Here is a 19,852-nt window from a genome sequence, read left to right on the forward strand (position 1 = left end):
GCTTGTTACAAGCTAAAGCTACACAACTGTGGCTCTCTGGCAGTTGTCTGCCATAGCTCAAATTGCAAGAAATTAGTTGTATGAATTGCTTTTGGACGTTTAAAAAAAAACAAAAACAACCCATCAAATCACCTCTCTTGCAAAAGAGAAAAATACATTTTCATCTGAGCACAAAAATAGGTGCCTGCTTTCTGATTCATAGGTCAGGCTAGGAATGCTGTAGAAGCTACATAGTCATCCCTTGAGGTGCTTGTGTCAGTGAGTTGGATGACTAAGGAGTAATATTGACAGGATCTGATAACCATGACACCTGAGAGGAAATTGAGAGACAGGCATGTGTGTTTTGATAAACCTCAGAGCTCTGCTCTAAGAACCAGTGGTCAAACGGGAAGGACTATTTGAATGCTTTTACTGGCTACTGAGAATTTGAACTAACACATTTTTACAAGTCTTTTTTCATTGTGTAACTCCCATTAGTGCACTGATTTCCAAACGATAGCCTGTGAATCACTAGCTGTCTACTGACTGGGCTCGGGGTGCTGCAGAATTAAACATTTTGAGACACCACCTATGGGAGATTTGAGGTTGGTGGGGTGGCAAATCCCTGCAAGGAATACAAACTAGTGGGTAGAACAAAAAGCTGACAACAGCTTCTAGAGATCTAAGTAGCTGTCTTAGATTCTCTCTTCGAGTGATTGCTCATATGCATTCCAATTTAGGTGTGTGCGCGCCCCGTGCACAGATTCCCGGAACCTTTTTCCCTAGCAAGCCCCGCAGGCCCAGGTCAGGCGCCCCCTGAAGTGCTGCGCTCATGTCGCGGTATAAAGGGCGCTGCTGGCCCCGCGGGCCCCCAGTTCCTTCTTTCCGCCTCTGACGGTTGCTGGAACTTCTGCCACTTGCCGTTGCAAGCAGCAATCCCTAGCTAATTGCATCTATCAAACGATTAGAGATCAGTTGTTAAGAGACTATTGTTATTCAACGAACAAGGACAGTTAGTTGAAGCCACTGACTTTGTGTTCAAGAGCCCTTAGGGGTTTTTGACTGGAGCCATGCCTGGCTCCGTGGGCTTCAAGAACTGTTCCCTCTGTGCGAAGCAGTTTCCTGTTAGTGACCCCCCACAATCGCTGCCTCCGAGAGCAGCATCGAAGAGAGAAATGCAGGCTCTGCAAATCCTTTAAGCCCCGCACCCAGAAAGAACGGGATGCAAGGCTGAAGTCACTTCTTATGGAGGCTGCGCTCCAACCGGCATCCGAGCCGTCCAGGTCACCGGCACCGAGTGTACACTCGGTGCAGAGCGCACCGCTGGCACTGGCTGCGGCATCAAAGAAGATCAAGACTGCCGGCACCGCCTCCAGAGACTCCTCCCATCTACAGAAGCCAGGAGAGGAGAAGGAGACACCCCAGCCACGTGCCGTGGAGGTTTCTCCGGCACCGGTGTCTCCTCGTAGGGAGCCTCCCCCGACTCTAAAAGGTGGGGGAGTGCAGCTACAAGGACCAACGACGCCGGAGGCGTTCGATGCGGCAAGGGCTCTCATGGCCTTGCCCACGCCTCCGTCCCCCCCTCAGCTGAGGGGCGCGGGACCGATGTCTCGGGGCAAACCCGCGCTGGGTGGCCCCGGTGGGTGGAGGAACCAATGTTCTCAACCCTCACCCAGACGGTCACGGAGGGCGGAGAGCGCATCCCCTCCGAGCTCCGACTCCAGGTTGTTGAGCACCTCGGCACCACGGCACCGGGGGCGGTCCAGAGGCACAAAAAGCGGGCTCTCGGCTGTCAGAGTCGACTCCAGCACCACCCAGGAGTCAGACTCAAGCCCTCTCGAACGCGGAGAGTCGCGGCGCCGTAGTGAGGTTCGGGAGACCCCCCTCCAAGACGGCACCAACCACATCGGCACCATCTTCTACCGTGGGGGCACCGGCACCGGGACTGTCAACGCTGCCAGATCCACCGGGGCAGCAGACTTCCCTGCCGTGGTCGATGCCGTCCATGCCTCTGACAGGGTTTCCGGCACCGACCCCACTGGCACCGCTACCGACGGCACCGTCCCAGACGGCACCGGTGGCACCGGCACCGCTCTATGCGGCTCCGAACATGTCGGCACCGCCATACGCGGCTCCGAGCACGTTGGCACTGTCACGTGCGGCACCGAGCCTGACGGCACTGTTGTACGCAGCACCGAACTTAGTGGCACCGGCGTACGCGGCACCGAGCCTATCGGCACCGAGACACGCACTTGCCCTGACGGCCTCGGCACCGAGCTGCACGCTGGGAGCAGCGCAACGTCCACGGTCGAGATCCTCGACATGTAGCCGTAGAAGCCAACGCTCCTGCTCCCGTGGCGGGAAACGCAGACATAAGCGGTCCAGCCGCAGACGAAGGAAATCTACTAGTTCGTCTAGTCGGTCTTCATCCAGGAGGCATCGGCGCTACTCTTCCTCCTCTTCACGGAGCCGCTCCCCGCTAAGGCGTCATAAGAGACGGTCTTGGGACTCGGGGCGCCGTGATCATAAAGGGGATGCTGTGCAGTTGCCTGTGCCAGGGTGGCAGCAGGGACCTTGGCACTGGCCGTACTGGGGGCCGTGGGCAGCTCAGCAGGCTCAGGGTGCTGACTCGCTCCACTCCGGGGTGGTGCAGCCTCCCCCTCCACCTTCACAGTTGCCACCGCCCATTCCCTCTGATGGGGAATCAGACCCGGAGGAAGGCCCATCTACAGGGCCTCTCCCCCTGTCCTCCTCTTCATCCCGATGAAGGCACTTCCAGGGACCACAAGACGCCCCTTTTTGATTTTAGGGCGCACCAAGAACTCCTTAAGCGGGTAGCTAATAACCTAGGGCTACCGCTTAAGGAGATGTCTGAGGAGGACGACCCATTGTTTGGCCCTTCACGGGTGGCCCTCCCCGTTCATGACAGGGTCATGAGTATTGCAGGCCCTATGGCAAACTCCTTCCTCTGTTCCCGCAACATCCAAGGGAACAGAAAGAAAATATTATGTACCTAAAGAGAATTTTGAATTTCTCTACAGCCACCCAGCCCCTGGGACCCTGGTAGTCGATACGGCGAATCAAAGGGCTCGCCAGGATGGCCAGGGGAGTACCCCTAAAGATAAGCAGGGGAGGAAATTGGATTTGTTTGGCCGCAAGGTGTATTCCACGGGGGCACTACAATTGAGGGTGGCTAACCATCAGGCCCTCTTGGGCAAATATAACCAGAATTTATGGGCCTCACTACAGTGGTTGGTTGCTGCCCTTCCCCCGGACCAGTCAGCAGACCTGGCCACGGTGGCACAGGAGGGAGAGGCCGTGGCCCAGGCAGCTTTGCAGGTGGCCAGTGATGCGGCCGACACTGCCAGCAGGGCAATGGCTTCGACCATTGTTATGCGCTGCTGTTCTTGGCTACAGGCGTCGGGTTGTCAGTGGAGGTCCAGCAGGCCATTCAGGACCTCCCCTTTGAGGGATCCGCCCTCTTCTCGGGGAGGACGGATGAGAAATTGCATGCCCTCAAAGATTCTAGGTCCACCTTGAGGACCCTAGGGCTGTACACCCCTCAAGCAGCAAGACGCCAGTCTCGCCCACAGCCTCAGCGCCAGCCACCTCCCCCACCCAGGCCAGCCCCTAGACCCACTCAGCAGAGGAGGGGGTGAGACCGCTTTCGAGGGCCTAACCGCCGGGATTGGCAAGGCTCCTCAGCGTGGGCGCAGCAGGGCGGAAAAACCGGCGGTGCAAATGGTAATAAACGCTTTTGACAGCGATTATGAGGGTGGAGCTTTTTCCTTCCCCCGGGGTCATAACCAGCCCTTCGCGAATAGGCTTCGGCCATTCTATCACGCTTGGGAGGCAATCACGATGGACCGTTGGGTCCTGGGAGTCGTCCGCAGGGGATACGCCCTGCAGTTTACAGCTTCTCCTCCGGAGTCTCCTCCTACCCCGTCAAATATGGGGGACCCCACACACAAACAGCTCCTACTACAAGAGGTCCACTCTCTCCTGGAGCTTGGTGCGGTAGAGGAGGTTCCGCAGACAGAAAGAGGAAAAGGTTTTTACTTTAGATACTTCCTGATCCCCAAGGCAAAGGGGGGGGGGGGTCTGAGACCAATCTTGGACCTCCGTCGTCTGAATAAGTATATCAGACGGACTAGGTTCCACATGGTATCCCTTGCCTCCATAATTCCGGCCCTAGAACCAGGGGACTGGTACACTGCCCTCGATTTAAAGGATGCTTATTTCCACATCTCCATTTTGCCTGGACATAGGAGGTTCTTGAGATTCAGGGTACAGGGAGGCCACTACCAATTCGCGGCACTACCCTTTGGCCTGTCCTCAGCCCCAAGAGTCTTCACCAAGTGCATGGCGGTAGTGGCGGCCCACCTACGCCGTAAGGGGGTTCAGATCTTCCCTTACTTGGATGACTGGCTCATCAAGGGTAGATCGTGTGAGCAGGTGCAGCACAACCTGGAGCTGGTTTGCGCCACATGCACCAGATTGGGCCTGCTAATTAATGAGCAGAAGTCCACGCTCGCCCCGGTGCAGCGCATAGACTTTATAGGGGCCTCCCTGGATGCCATACAGGCCAGAGCGTTCCTACCTTGGCCGCGTTTTGAGGCAATGGGATCCCTAATTACAGACTTACAGACGTCTCCCATGATGACGGCCAGACGCTGTTTACAGCTGTTGGGGCATATGGCAGCCTCCACGTACGTGGTGAGGCTGGCCCGCCTTAAGCTAAGGCCCTTACAAGCATGGCTAGCGTCTATCTATGCACCCTCTAGACACTCACTGACTAAGGTGGTCACGGTTCCCCCACAGGTGCTGTCCTCCCTCAATTGGTGGAGGGACCCGAGAGAGGTGCTCAAGGGAGTTCCGTTCAGAGACCTGACTCCATCCGTGACCCTTATCACGGACGCCTCGGATATGGGATGAGGAGCCCACATCAGCAGAGGCCTGAGTACCCAAGGGTTATGGTCACCGGAGGAGAGAGCTCTACATATCAACGTCAGAGAGCTCAGAGCAGTCCGGTTGGCCTGCAAAACCTTCCTCAGATTCCTGAGGGGCGAGGGGGTCTGAGTCCTCACGGACAACACAGCAGCCATGTTCTACATGAACAGGCGGGGGGGGGAGAGCGCGCTCCTCGGCCCTGTGCCAGGAGGCCATGAGTCTATGGGATTTTGCAGCGAGGCACGATTTTCATATCTTTGCCTCTCACCTCCCGGGGATCAGGAACGATGAGGCAGACCGCTTAAGCAGGTCGTTTTCTCCCCGGCACGAGTGGTCGCTTCACTACGAGGTAGCGACTTCAATCTTCCGTATGTGGGGCACTCCCCTTCTGGACCTCTTCGCATCCTTGTGCAACAAGAAGTGCCCGAGATACTGCTCACTCAGAGGTCGCGAGCCGGGCTCCCTGTCCGACGCGTTCTTAATAGAATGGTCGGGGTCCCTGATGTACGCCTTTCCCCCCATCCCTCTCCTCCCTCAAGTCCTCCTCAAGATCAAGAGGAACAAGGCGGAGGTCATCTTGATCGCCCCAGCGTGGCCGAGGCAGTTCTGGTACAGTACACTGCTCGACCTATCCATTGCTACGCCGGTCACACTCCCCACCCGGTACGACTTGCTCTCCGGGACCAGGGGCGCCTTCTGCACCCGGACCTGGACTCCCTCCATCTGACAGCTTGGAGACTCGCTGGCTGACGGAGGGTGAAAGGGCCTGTTCCCTGTAGGTCCAACAGATTCTACTTGGTAGTGGAAAACCTTCCACGCAGGTTACATACCGGGCGAAGTGGAGGCGCTTTACGACTTGGGCGGAGACCAGGGATATTATTCCTACCTGCTCTCCCATACAGGTGATTCTAGAATACCTTCTAAGTCTTAAACTCCAAGGCCTGGCCTTGGCCTCTTTGAAGGTACACCTGGCGGCTATTTCGGCTTTTCACCAGCCGATGGAGGGACGGTCGTTGGTTTCCCACCCCATGTCAGTTAGATTCCTGAAAGGGGTGGAGAGAGTGTTTCCACAGGTTCGAGACCCCGTCCCCCCCTGGGATTTAAACCTGGTCCTCAACATGTTGACAGGACCCCCCTTTGAGCCCAAGGCGACATGCTCCCTGCTCCTCCTCTCCTGGAAGGTAGCATTCCTGGTGGCCATCACTTCAGCCAGGAGGGTCTCTGAGTTAAGAGCACTAACTTCAGAGCCCCCCTATACTGTTTTTTATAAGGATAAGGTCAGGATGAGGCCCCACCCAGCCTTCCTTCCCAAGGTGGTGTCCCAATTCCACTGTAACCAAGATATTTTCCTCCCTGTGTTTTTCACTAAACCACATGGTTTGGCTGAGGAACAGAGATGGCATTCGTGGGACGTCAGGCGGGCCCTGGCACACTACGTGGAGAGAACCAGACCTTTCTGTAAATCCACACAGCTTTTTGTAGCAGTGGCTGACCGGATGAAAGGCTCCCCCGTCTCCACCCAGCGAATCTCCTCTTGGATCACATCATGTATTAAGCTCTGTTACGAGCAAGCGAAAGTGCCACTACCTGGAGTGGTAACGGCGCATTCAACCAGGGCACAGGCCTCTTCTGCTGCCTTCCTAGAGAACGTGCCACTGCAGGATATCTGTAGGGCAGTCACCTGGTCGTCAGTTCATACGTTCATGACCCACTACGCCATTGTTCAACAGGCGAGAGAAGACGCAGCGGTTGGCAGGGCTGTGCTGAGCAGAGCTGCTCGTCAGTGACTCCTACCCGCCTCCAAGGGTATGGCTACTTAATCACCTAAATTGGAATGCATATGAGCAATCCCTCGAAGAGAGAAAACAAGGTTACTTACCAGTAACTGTTGTTCTTCGAGATGTGTTGCTCATATCCATTCCAAACCCACCCCCCATCCCCGCTGTCGGAGTCGACAGAAAGAAGGGACTGGGGGCCCGCGGGGCCAGCAGCGCCCTTTATACCGTGACATGAGCGCGGCGCTCCAGGGGGTGCCTGAGCTGGCCCTGCGGGGCTTGCTAGGGAAAAAGGTTCCAGGAATCTGTGCACGGGGCGCGCACACACCTAAATTGGAATGGATATGAGCAACACATCTCAAAGAACAACAGTTACTGGTAAGTAACCTTGTTTTCTGAATACGTGCACGTATGTTGTAAACATGGAGACTGAGGGAGCAGTTTAATATACTGCTGAAGATTTTTATCCAATACTGTAGCAGTACCTAGAATGGCAGTCTTTTCCTCACTTCCTTTACACTAGTAAAATATTTTACGAGTCGAAGGAGTGAAACAGAGTGGCACATTAACACAATTAGGGTATAGAATACTGAATGGAAGACATATGGTTACCTCAGAAAACTAAATCTAAGACTTCTCTTTTCTTTAATCAAGCACAAAAATACAACTCAAGTTCAACCTCTCTTTCCTTCTCTTACCTCCAAACTTTAATGTGATGATTTGGAGACTGAAGACTTATGGTAGATTTTTTCCCTCCATTTCCAGATGCCTGATTGTGCAAACTGTTATGCCATTAATCCCATTGCGTCAATGGGACTACATTCCTTGCATGAGTAGGAATTACTCCATACAGGATTGAAATACATGGGTGGTAACTCAGAGCTGTAATAAGGGTCATGGATGTACTTAAAACGAGGTTGCCAACACATTTTTAAAGGGACATTGTCAAGATACCAAACCTATAGTACCTTGAACGTTAGATTGTTAAAAGTGGAATATTTTTAAAATCTTGATTTGTCACCATTTATGGTGAGTCTTTTCAACTTGGATATTGAAAAAAAAGCCAGTCTATTTCTAGTCAATTTCATTCATCCATTCTCATGCAGTTGCACAATATAATATCATTAAACACTGCTAGCACCACAGAAGCATGATTAGTTTAAAAATAAAACCGGACTGTAAAAAGTTTGTAAAAACTATGTTTCAACCCGCCAGTTTGGGGTTGAAACAACATGACCATGTTCCTTCAAATGTTATTAGCCATTACTACTCACCAGTTAAAAAAGACTGAGGGTTAAAGAATCCAGAAAGCCATACCACTGCTGGAAGCACAAGATCTTGTGTCCAGGTATCAAGTTCTCGACACCTCATGAGAAGATCATTAATCCTGCACAAGAAACAGCAGCTACCTCAATGCTGACATATTTGTGTGGACAACAGTGACAGCTTTATTAGGATGAAATTAAATCAAGTATAGAAATGCTGTGTACCAGCTGAGCTCTGCAGTGTCTCTGTGAGAAGAAAGCATGGGGCTGAAGCAATCAACAGGTATGCGTAGATTAAGAGACCAAGGTTTGGGTGGGATTAGCTCTTTTCCGCATCTAGACGCACAAAGACAGTAGTGCAAGAAGCCCATCATAAAAAGAGCTGGGGGAGTGAGGGTAGTAGAGCTGTGATTAGGTACAAAGTCCAATTACTCTGTCACAGGGCTGCAGTGACGTTCCCTTTGAACAAGACGGGCCCTGCTGGCTACACTATATAATTCTAACTTTGCAGAAAGCATATAAAGGCAAAGTTTAGAAACACTTTAAAGATTAGTTTTCCAGCAAAATTCAGTCTCACTCTGCGGTGAGAATGAATTGAATTAATATGACGGATTTTAGATGAACCCTGCTGCACTTTTACAGCAATGGAATAACTATATCCATAGTAATTAAACATGAGTTACAGTTATTTGGTAAAGAACTGTAGCATACTGTCCTTACCACTGTGCAAGGCCATAGGTGGATGGATAAGCCAGCTTGGTCCATGCCTCTGGCACAGTATCATAAAACAGTGCTGACTGCTGTGCTTCCATGTCAGGAGACAACGTCAGCTCTCCCTGTGTTTGGAGAAGAACAAGTATACTTGGCATCACAAAGAATTATGAACAGTTATTCTTTAGTAAAAGAAATTCACTTCTCTTACCTTCAAACCAAGGTCCAGTTGTTTAAGGGATTTGTGTATTTCCCGAATGAGGAGATTCATCCTCTCACACTCTTGGAAACAAACCAGGACATAGGGGCTCCTAACAGTGGCCTTCTGCATGATCTCTGTCATGTTAAACTCTTCAGGAAGTTTCTCCAGAATATCATCCAGGACATTTTTAACCTGAGCACATCAATAGAGACAGAGTGATCAGAAATTGCTGCACTAGGGATTCACACTCTGTTTAAACAAAAACCATGATTATTTGTATGACAGCAGTGCCTGATGGCCCCAGATATTGTGCTAGATACAGTGCAAATACAGAACAAGGCAAACACGCCCTGCCCCAAAGAGCTGACAATCTAATACTGATTTTTTCATTGCCCAGCCCTGGAATCAGACAAGGGCTCAGATAATCCCTTAATGATACTGAATATTACTTGTAAACTAGAAGTATACTCTGACTCTTCAGTTCAACCCCCTGTATTTTGCAAGACTAGACCCTATAGCCCAGTGATACCCCCAAGCTGTGTGGTGTGGACAGGAGCAAAACTGGAATAGCCACAGAAGACCCAACACCCTTGAGAAAAAGATGGTGTAGGGAGCATTCCCCTCCCTCTATGCATAACTATTGCATTCCTCTCTGCAAAATCTCTGTGGCCCATTGGCAACATGGGAGAGGGCACGTCGCCACAGAAAAGCAGGGACGGGAAAGGACAGAAGGAGTTACAGTATATAGGTGGCAGTCAGTTGCTAAGCAGGTATAGCCCAGTCCACAAGGGGGAGTGGTGGGCAGAGCCTGGAAGACATGTAAAGGTGGCAGAAATCCACAGTGTTTGAGAAGTATATTCCCCTGGCACTCCAGCTTTAAGGGCATTTGCCCCAGATCACACCTTAATCAGTGTTGGTTTAAGTCATAAAGGCCCAACCTAGGACCCCAGTCAGGACTTGACTAGACAGGACTTGACTAGGGCTTCAGCTACATCAGAACCTCAGCTTTCACTAAAACAGATATGTATGTTTCTAGCCCTCACGACTCAAGTGCAACCAAAGTTGTAATATTTGCCTTTGGCTGCAGAGCCTGACACAATAGCCCCCAATAATGAGGGCTGCCTCAGGCATCTCAAAGAGTGTTAATTCATTCTGCCTTCTTGGGGGTGGGGAGGACCCTGCAAACATGACTCTGGCAGGAGGGAAGATTGCAGCAGGCACATCCACCCCAGTAGATATCCCACCCAGCTGGGAAGTGCTGCCCCCTTCTGTTGTTGCCATAGCAAAGGCACCTGCTGTATCCTAGGAACAGGAGGTCCTGGCTACTTATTCGGGGTGGGAAAGGTTTCCCATACTGCTGCCCCTGCCTCCAGAGTGACCACATAGCAAGTGTAAGAAGTCGGGACAGGGGTAATAGGTACCTATATAAGAAGTCCTGACTATCGGGACTGTCCCTATAAAATCGGGACATCTGGTCACCCTACCTGCCTCTCTGGGATGGGAGGGATGTTCCCCACCCCTGTGACTCCAACATGCTGTGGGGCCGTAAGGAGCTGCGGAGGAGCCATGTCATGGTGTGCTTACAGTACCAGATTTGTCTTGAGCCAGCCTTGGCCATAGTCTCACCGGTCCGCTCTCAGAGGGGAAGATGCAACAGATCTGTGGGGCAGCTAAGCGTAGAGCGCTTTCTAGCTAAGTTTTCTCCTGCTGCAGTTTTTTATGTTGGAGCAAAACACAGGAAGGAATCTCATAGGAAAGTAGATATCCTAGATTACGTAGTTCTCACTAATGTCCTCTATAATTTGTATGTGACTAGGAATGGTCATAACCTGAACAGACATGACACAGGCTGCCTTCACAGAACAGAGAGTCATATTTCGAGTTAATTATGAAAGCGTTGTGCGCCAGACTCATTAAAACAGTCATAGTCAAGTTGCTTTCATGAACAGTAGTTTGCTGGCTGTTAGGAATCCAGGAAGCTAAGCAGTAATGGGGAAAAAGTTTTTTATGGCCAAATAAATCCCCACTCCATCATTCTACTGTATCTGTTGTAGGGATCAACAATGCCATCCAAATGTGGCTGAGTTAATCATCTGCTTTTGCCTTATAGACACAGCAAGAAATGAGATTTTGAGTGTGGTAATACTACAAATGCAAACTGGATATCAAAGGAACGTAAGTCCTCTATGGTCAAAATCAGGAAATGCCATTTCAACTTCAACAACCTAGTCATTTCAAAATGCACTGGGCTGAACTTTAGGTACAAAATTCTCCTCTGGGAAAAAAGATGGGAGATTTTTTTTCTTTCTTGATAAAATTAGTACATTTATAAATGTGGGCACCTTACAAAATATATCTTACACCATAAGGAGAAGAATGCACAGTGGTATACACTCTCTCTCTCACACACACACACACACAAACACACACCAGTTACAATCTGATCAGACTTTTTGTGTTCTGCATCTTTTTCACATTTTTTTAATCCTCTCCTATCTCTGGACGAAATGCAATTTATAGTAATAAAATGACATATTTGCAAGCTGACTTTATAATGGACCTCTTAGCATGTTGAAATGGGGACTTTCCATGCCAGTTCAGTCCTTGGCTTCTCTGCTGAGCTTTTCAACAACGGATCCAATTTCAGATGGCATTATGTGATATGGATAATTGTCCACAAGGATCAGGTGACCAACAGTTGATTGGGCCTCCAAACAGCAACTTGAGGGTACTTTACCAGGAATCTCAGAACTCTGGGTATCTTGAGAAATAACATAGGTGCTGCTCTGCCTAGCTACAGAGAAGTGAGAATAGCCTCTTGAAACCAGAATGGTCAGTATCCATCTTAGCCATTTTGTGAAACCCTGATTCTTAATGCCAAGAGTTAAGATACTTGGTTGCATCTTTGTCATTACTTGCTTATGTGACAGTCTTACCAATCTCATTCCTTTCTTCATGTAGTCTGTTCATACCCCGTGTTGCTTCGCTTCCATGCCTAAAACTAGCCATTTTATTTCTAGTGGGATCAATTTTGGCTCTATGAAAATATCTGAGTTATTCCTGACACTAAATAGAACTGCATAATGTATCAGTGCATATAGCACCAGCAAGAGCTTTCTTTCTTTAGGTACTTATATGGCCCTCATCATTGCAGTATCTGACACCAGTCAAGGATTTATCCCCCAGGACCTCTGCAAGGGTAGTAGGACTGTCCCATTAAAAATGTTATCTGTGGTACATATGGGGAACTGAGGCCCAGAGAGATTGAGGGGCAGGTTCCCTTCCCAGATCTGCTCTATTTGCACCATTTAGGTGGTCCAAAGAGAACAGAAGCCTCCTGAAATTCTCCTGCTAGGGATACCCCTTAGGAGGAAAAGTTGCCAGCAAGCATAGACCTAGGTGTTCTGACTCCTATACCTTCTTTCTGCATCTTCGCAGAGCAGCGGGCAAGGGGGACTGGCTGGAGCATGCTGTGCTCTGGCTATCCCCAGCTGGCATAGAGGCCCTAGGGGACTATTGCCATGGCAGAAAAATCAGGTGTCCATAAATGGCTTCCTGACAGTCCTCCACTCGGCTGCACTCAGTGGAAGCAGAAATTCTGTTCTCTAGGTGATTTGCTCAGAATCACATGGGAACTCTGTTGCAGAGCTAGGAATTGAAGCCTGATCTTAACCACAAGGCCACATCAGTACCAGGCACTTAAAGTAAAAATTGAAGTAGTTGTCAAGATTAAAATGTTACCTGCTTCCTAACTGACAATTTATAGAAAATGGGGAAGGGGAAGAAAACCAGCATCAGACAAACCTTAACATGTTTTTCTAAGTCAATATTTCTTTTCTCTTTTTTTTTTTTTAAAAAAAAAAAGATTTTTTTTCACTGTCACCCCAGATTTTATTCAAAGTGAAAATGGCATTTTATTTATGGGTCCAAATTCATCCCTGATGCAACCCTGAGTTACACCAAGATTAAATTTGACCTGTTATTATTTATAATAGCTGAGCTTATCTTGGTAAATTGGGTAAATTTCCCATTACCAGAAGTTAACTATCTCAGTGAAATAATGTGATATCATAAACATTTCCGTTTTTAATAGCGTCCCCTGACCCCTTGAGAAGCATTGCTATGGGAAACATGATTAAGAAAAACTGCCACCTTACCTTTTCCTCTGCAGACTGTCCTGATTCCTTTCCTACAAGTACATTCCTGGGCTGCATTTCCAAAAGAGTTTTGAAGAGATTCTCTGATGTCACCGTCAAAAATTCTATCTCAGCATTGGGATGGAGTCCATATAATGCTGGGCTTTCAGATGGAAGCATTTCATCTATGTACTTATGGTATCCAGTATAATCCAAATTTGGGGGTGTTAGGAAACCTGGTGCCAATGCCAGTTCTCCTTCAAGCTTCAGTAAAAGAACAAACAACGTTACTGTCAGTTCTTCAAGTTCTTTTTCCCTATTATGCCAGGAATTAAGTTCACTTGAAGCCTTCTAAAAGTGCCAACTACCTTCTGCCACAATGGAATATGGTTATTAAGTATTCTTATTACAATTATTATTTACACACATTTCTAAAGTTCCCATCAATGCAGTACTGAGGTGCCTGTACTCTCTCTCACTTTCATTGTGGCGCACTTTCAGGCGTGTGGCATTTTAGATACTCATCTGGAGCCCCATCTCTGTATCTGAGCAAATATTAATGAATTTATCCCCTCAACACTGCCCTGGGTGGTATGGAATTATTACTATCCAATGCATAGAGTGACTTGCTCAATCTGTGGCAGAGGCAGGAATAGGACGTAGATCTCCTGAGTCCCAGTCCAGTGCCTTAGCAACAAGACTGCATTATCATCATCATTAAATATTTATATATAGCATATAGAGCCTAACCAGGTCAGGCTGCAGTACAGACATATAGCAAATGTATGCCCCCACCTGAAGAGTTTACAGTCCACAAGACAAGATGTAACAAGGTGCATGAGAAAAAAAGCACACCAGGGTGGGTGGAGGTGGAGACAGGGTAACAACAATAGGATATCAGCAATATTTATCCAGTATGGAGCAGTAATCCCAACTCACCACCTGCTTAGTCACTATCAGGTGGCAGGTTTCGGTATGCATTACAGCATCTGTCCTCTTCATTCCACTTAGCTCCTACCATCCAAGAGGTGGAATGTAGAGGAAGATCACATTTACTCTTCATTCCACCTCATAGCTGATAGGAGTCCTGCAGAGAGAGGAGTTTTGTATTGCAAACTGAAGGTGGCAAGGTTTGGCCTCAACTGGATATTCAGTGGTAGTAAGTTTCACAGCTAAGAAAGCTCTGTTTTGTGTTCCTGGATTGAACCTGGATTCCACCAGCTGCAGAGTGTCAGTTGTCATGGGTAGGTGCAGATGGAGAATCTCTAAGATAGGAAGGCCCTTACCCCTTTAGTGCTTTAAAGATAAAATCAGGATCACAAAATAGATGTAGAATTGAATATTCAGCTAGTGTGCAGCTCAGTGCACTGGTCTGATGTGCTGTCCATGATCTGGCCTAACTAGTAGTGATAAAATAGGGAAAAATAAAAGCAGTAACACACACATACAATTGTATTAGCTCTTTGCTTTCCTTCACTCTCACTTCTGAGCTGCAAGGACTTCACTGGGTTCAAAGAGTCCTTTGAATTCAGTGTCACAGCCCAGAATTACTCTTACTCCAGGCTGGAGTGTCATCTTTGTTGATTTTTCTGGTTACGAGAGGTTCTTTTCCAGACACCCATTTATTTTTGACTTGGGGGGTCTGTTCCACGTAGCCACAATAAATTTCAAAGACTTTCTGGTATTTTGCAAAGTCAAGAACAAGCCACTGATGACACTAATACAACCAGTAAGCACTTTTTAGAAGTTATTTTGGTCTTACAGCCAGCCATTTACTATGCAACCTGCACTACAGACCTCACCTACAATGATTGTCTTAAGGTACCACTTTAAAGTAGCTCTAAGGTTTCCAGTAAATTCTATTCTCTCTTCTGTTAGTTATTCTATATTGTCTGGTCTCTTTGGTGGGCACTTAATATTGGTCGAATTGTATTTTTGCAGATTCATCCTCATAACAGGGCACTGCAAGCTGTGGTTTATAGTGGGAACCCATCGCTTCTGTCTTTAGCCACATACCAAACACCATATACGACACAAGGCAAAATCTCAGTATAACACTCACCCCATCCTGCCTTATTGATTAAATTTATAGCTAATGTATTCACCAGGAGTGCCAATAAGTCAAGACAACTCACGTTTCCAGCTAAACATAAAAAGACAACAGCGCTGATTAAATGTATTGGATGCCATATCTATTTGTGTTTACTTGGCTGTCAGTCAATAAAAGAGTTCTTGTTTCGTCTGGTAATTTACGGGACTAACATTGTCCTATTACAGCAAAAGCTTGAAAATGGATCATCTCATGATTTAAAACATCAGTGGATCTGTACTCAGGGTTGGGTACCTAAACTTTCTAAAGGGCATACAAATACCAGTGATTCTCCTCAGGTTTCACCACCTATATTTATTTTACAATTATTTGAATGAAAGTTCAGGCTTGTGAAGGTTAATGGACTGCCTAGGCTGGAAACAGCAATTCTTTACTTATCCATAGGCTAGATACAGAAGCAGGAACAGCAGAATGAGCTTCCCACACTACTCCCATGACCTCAGTTGTCATTTGGAGAAATCAGCCTCTGTAGAGGTCAGAAGTACAGTAGTGTTTATCCTTCCATCTCCATGGTAACTTAGTCCCAGCCTCTTCTTCTGAGCAGTGACTTCCAATTGTATTAAACTGAGTGTGGCTTTTTGACATATGAAAACCTACTCATTAGGGATTGAGGAGACACAAGCATTTCACTTAGAACCTCAAGACAGACTTCAACTGCAGTGGCAAGGGTGAAAAGTGCATTTCCCTTAAGTTATCCAAGCTCCAGAAATTATCTGCTCAAGGCTACATGTTAATTTCCTCCCCACACCCAAATAAGCTGTTTGCCTCTGGACAAGGTAAAATAATAAAATTGTAGAGGCCATTTTAAAAATCTGTCCTCACTCTTTTCAGAATATAGTATAGTCCTTTCTCCACTTTGACTAGTTAATAGTCTTAAGAGAAGCAGCCAGAGAAATTCAGAGTAAAGTAATGCCAACACAGTCACTGGGCTTTCTGAAAAGAAAATTAGGTAAATCCAGGATTTTTTATGCTTTATGTTCAGTCACAACACTGAAACAACTAATTCTGCTTATAATGCAGAAGCTGTGGATTTAGAAACAATTTTGAAAAGCTTGCACGCACTTTGGACCGATGGACAATGTTGTCCAACTCCAGAATTCTAAGATTAAATACACATCATGCTAGCATCTGGTGGTGGTTTGCTGGAGTTACATCTTAGAGTCAGAAATTCAGTAGGAGTGGCAGAAAGGGAGAAGAGGTCTATTATTGCTTCTCATCGTCTGAAAACACTGGAAAAGGAGGTAAAGCCATTTTGCTGTGATGCTTTTCGTGAGCGAGAAAAGAGACTATAAGACAAGTAAGTGAAGGATCTTGGGTGTCTGGTATTTGTGTCATTCGGTGGTACCATCCCTGAGGTGTCTTTCAATTGTGTCAGCTTTCCTACCCCACCAAGAGTTTTCAAAACACCAGTGCATCACAGAGGGGTTAATTTTTAATAGAAAAACCCATTACCTAAGTATACTGTTCAGAAAACAGTTCATCTGGTCATTCTATACACTATATAGCAGGGGTGGCCAAACTTATTGACCCCCCGAGACTCTCTCCCCCCTGGGAAGAACCCTCTAGCCCCACCACCCTGTGCCAGGGCAGAAGCGCCGAGCTCCCTACCCCAGTCTGGTAGGCAGAGCATGGGGGGGGGAGGGGGTTGTGTACTGGGGTTTCTATGACCCGCATTTTAACTGTAAAAGAGCTGTATGCAGCTCACGAGCCATAGTTTGGCCACTCCTGCTAAACACTGAATATATGTTGTCAAACTAAGGATATTTGCAAAAGCATTTAAGTGAGTAATATACCAAGTCACAAAAGCCTTGCAGACAAGATCTTTTTTGTGATGAAGTACTGCATTCATTATAAATTGGATCATTTATTCCAAGACAGATATACAAGATTTTTTTATGGATTAGGTGGGGCTGTGTCACCTCAAAAGCAAACCAGATCACTGAAGAAAATATTCATTATGAAGTTTAATGTACTAAAGCTAAATACAAAATATTTTATTTCTTTTAATATTTAAAAATTAGAGCTCTTTAGGTATATATATATATATATAAATAAATAAAAGTACCATAGATGGGCTCATGAATTCCTCTAAATACATATGACAGAGCTTCCGGTCCCAGTCGTCAGTGATGTGTCCACCATACATAATCTCACCAAAGAGATAACGCAAATCTTCCCACGGAACCTACCGAAGATAATGGAATGCATAATTAAACAAACAAGTCAGCTTTCCAAAGGACAAACCAAAGTCACATAGAATAATAATGGCATGAAAAATGCTTCATCAGAACAAAAGAAAATCAGAATGCTTTCCTGAGAAGTTGCAAACATTAGATGCTCTCATTATTTTGTATTTAGAAAATAACCATATCGCAATGTCTTTTTTTTAAATTCCTTTTTAAGTATATATACATATCTGATTAAAAATATCTGGGTTACAGCTAAACATCACTAATTGTGCAAACCTATATCAATTGAGCAGTCATGATTTTTATTTTAGCCCTTATAAGAATATTTTAAGGAGCAAAGTATCTTTTCAAAACACTGCATGAGTAAGAGAACATAACTCATTAACGAATATATGTATTTCCCCATACAGACCTTTGAAAACATAATTCTTATGAGTGACTGGAAGGAAACCTACTAACTACTATGTGTCTGTCTTAAGGGGGGAAAAAACACTTGTATCTGATTGCAGTCTTTTATATCTCCTCTCTAAAAAATACTAAGTGAAAGTCTATATTATTTGAATTTGGGATGCATTCCAGAATTTCAGTAAAAATGGAATTAATATTTATGGCATCACTACCAAATCACTTGAAGGTTATGTTCATTGAAATTATGGTCATAGTGGCAAACCTCCAGCTTCCGATTAATGATAGTAGCATATTTTATTCAAGAAACCACTGTCTCTCTTTTGTAATTGGCTTAGCAAGATTCAAAGCCTCTCTTTGCTACCCTTGGTTTGCAAAATATGCCAGTTTGTGATAAAGCCCTTCCAGACAGAAACCTTTACAACCTCGGGGTCAGTATTTGCCTCCTAACAGTTCAAGTAAAAACTTAATTATAGGCTTTGTATGTTGCATGATGTGACAGAACAGAACAAGTAAAATAGCTGCAGCTCTTCCAGTGTGCTTGATACAAGTTTATTTGAATTTGAATAAGTGAACCTCTAATGCACCTTCCTTTTAAACTGGTTTGAACTGAATGAAAAGGAAAAAGAAGTCACTAGAATGTAATAAACTAGGCTACATACTGTTTCAGGAAAGGCTGAACAGTACATCTCAAAAAAGAATATTAACAACTTTTGGTTCAGAATAAAAATGAATAATCTTACAATCAAACAAGCAAGTTTTTCTCCTTACTGGCTATAAAAATGTAATTAATACATTTCTCTGTCTACCATATATTTATTTCAATATACTGGTATTTGTTGGTAAGGATATTGCTTTTTCTCTTTATGCCAGATAACCTTGTTCAAAGTGTGTGTGTTTGTGTGTGGGTCTTAGAAGAGTACAGCAATATTCTAATTCAGTATTACCTCAATTAGACACATGTCATGGGGGACATTGACAATGTTTAGATAATCAAGGCCTCTGATTTAAGAGAGAAATTTCAGTGTAATCACTAGACATCAGGGACATGGTCTCTGTTTTGGATAAAAGGGCTTTTTGGATAACTGGTTTGCATAATTAACATTGTACTGTGTAGGAAATTAGCCTGATGTGTTCATGGAGAGAAATTCACCCTCCACGCTACCCAAGTCCTGCACAGGGGCTATGCTGTAAGAGAAGGTTACCTACTGAGCAGTTGCTACAGTTGTTGGGATGCCTACACAAATTGCGTGCCACAGGAAAGGTTTCATATATACTGGTGCAGAAGGCCATGCAATGGAAGGATCAAATGGCCCCGATAGCTCCTTTGTACCAGTTTTGTAGGGTATGGTCACTTTCTATGCCATGTAATTGAAAAACAATTGTGGTGGGTGAATGGGTGGGTTGCACAGCAACCCGGCACCTGGGCCCTGGGTTTATTTTACCTCCACAATCACTCTGAACACTACTTATAGAGAGTGCATATACTTGGGCTTTGTGTGGGGAAAGGGAATTTCACCCATGGGGAAATGGATTTGGGCAAGTCAGTTAAGAGCCACAAGAGAAGTATTCAAGGATAAGGTCCTCAGCTGATGCAAACTGTCATAGCACCATTGACTTCAATGATGCGGTGACAATTTACCCTAGCTGAGAATCTGCCCCTCAGTCTTCAACATTGACTTTGTGCTCAATGGGCCAACTCCTGTTTATTTTACTAATCCAAATGAGTGAGGTGAGCAGGATTTGGCTCTATGACTTCACACCACATTTTGATACTTCTAAGATTCTTTTTTTCCTATAATACCTACATTTTTAAATGACCATAAAGCAACAATGCAATGTGATGCAATCTGCGCACCAACAAATTATTATTAATATTAACAGGATACAGTATTACCAAAAGGCAAGGCTAAGTAATTCTCTCTCCTACCCTACCCCTCCCCCACAAACTGAACCACTATTTATATTTTAAGATTCCAGGAATGTCACACTGTGTGTCACTCTGAAGACTAAAATGTCTGCTGAGTCAGTGGGAAGCAATGGAAGCAGCTACAAGTATGGCCAAGAACACTTTTTATTCAGAATATCACCAGGTTGAATCATCACTGGCTGTTGTGATCTGTTACCATA

At 46.2% G+C, this 19,852-nt stretch overlaps 1 protein-coding gene across 1 annotated transcript in view; it reads right to left on the reverse strand.

The window, feature by feature from the left end:
- The window catches only part of DNAH11 (dynein axonemal heavy chain 11), a 261,889-nt gene that overhangs the window by 4,731 nt on the left and 237,306 nt on the right, over positions 1-19,852 (reverse strand). Inside the window, 5 exon segments of the mRNA XM_067562084.1 lie at positions 7,979-8,091; positions 8,690-8,805; positions 8,892-9,074; positions 13,040-13,282; positions 17,194-17,313. Coding sequence (XP_067418185.1) covers positions 7,979-8,091; positions 8,690-8,805; positions 8,892-9,074; positions 13,040-13,282; positions 17,194-17,313 — 775 coding nt within the window.

The sequence above is a fragment of the Emydura macquarii genome, unplaced genomic scaffold (assembly GCF_026122565.2).
Source record: "Emydura macquarii macquarii isolate MOO-44397 ecotype Brisbane River unplaced genomic scaffold, CSIRO-AGI_Emac_v2 contig_2422, whole genome shotgun sequence".
Lineage (NCBI taxonomy): Eukaryota > Metazoa > Chordata > Testudines > Chelidae > Emydura > Emydura macquarii.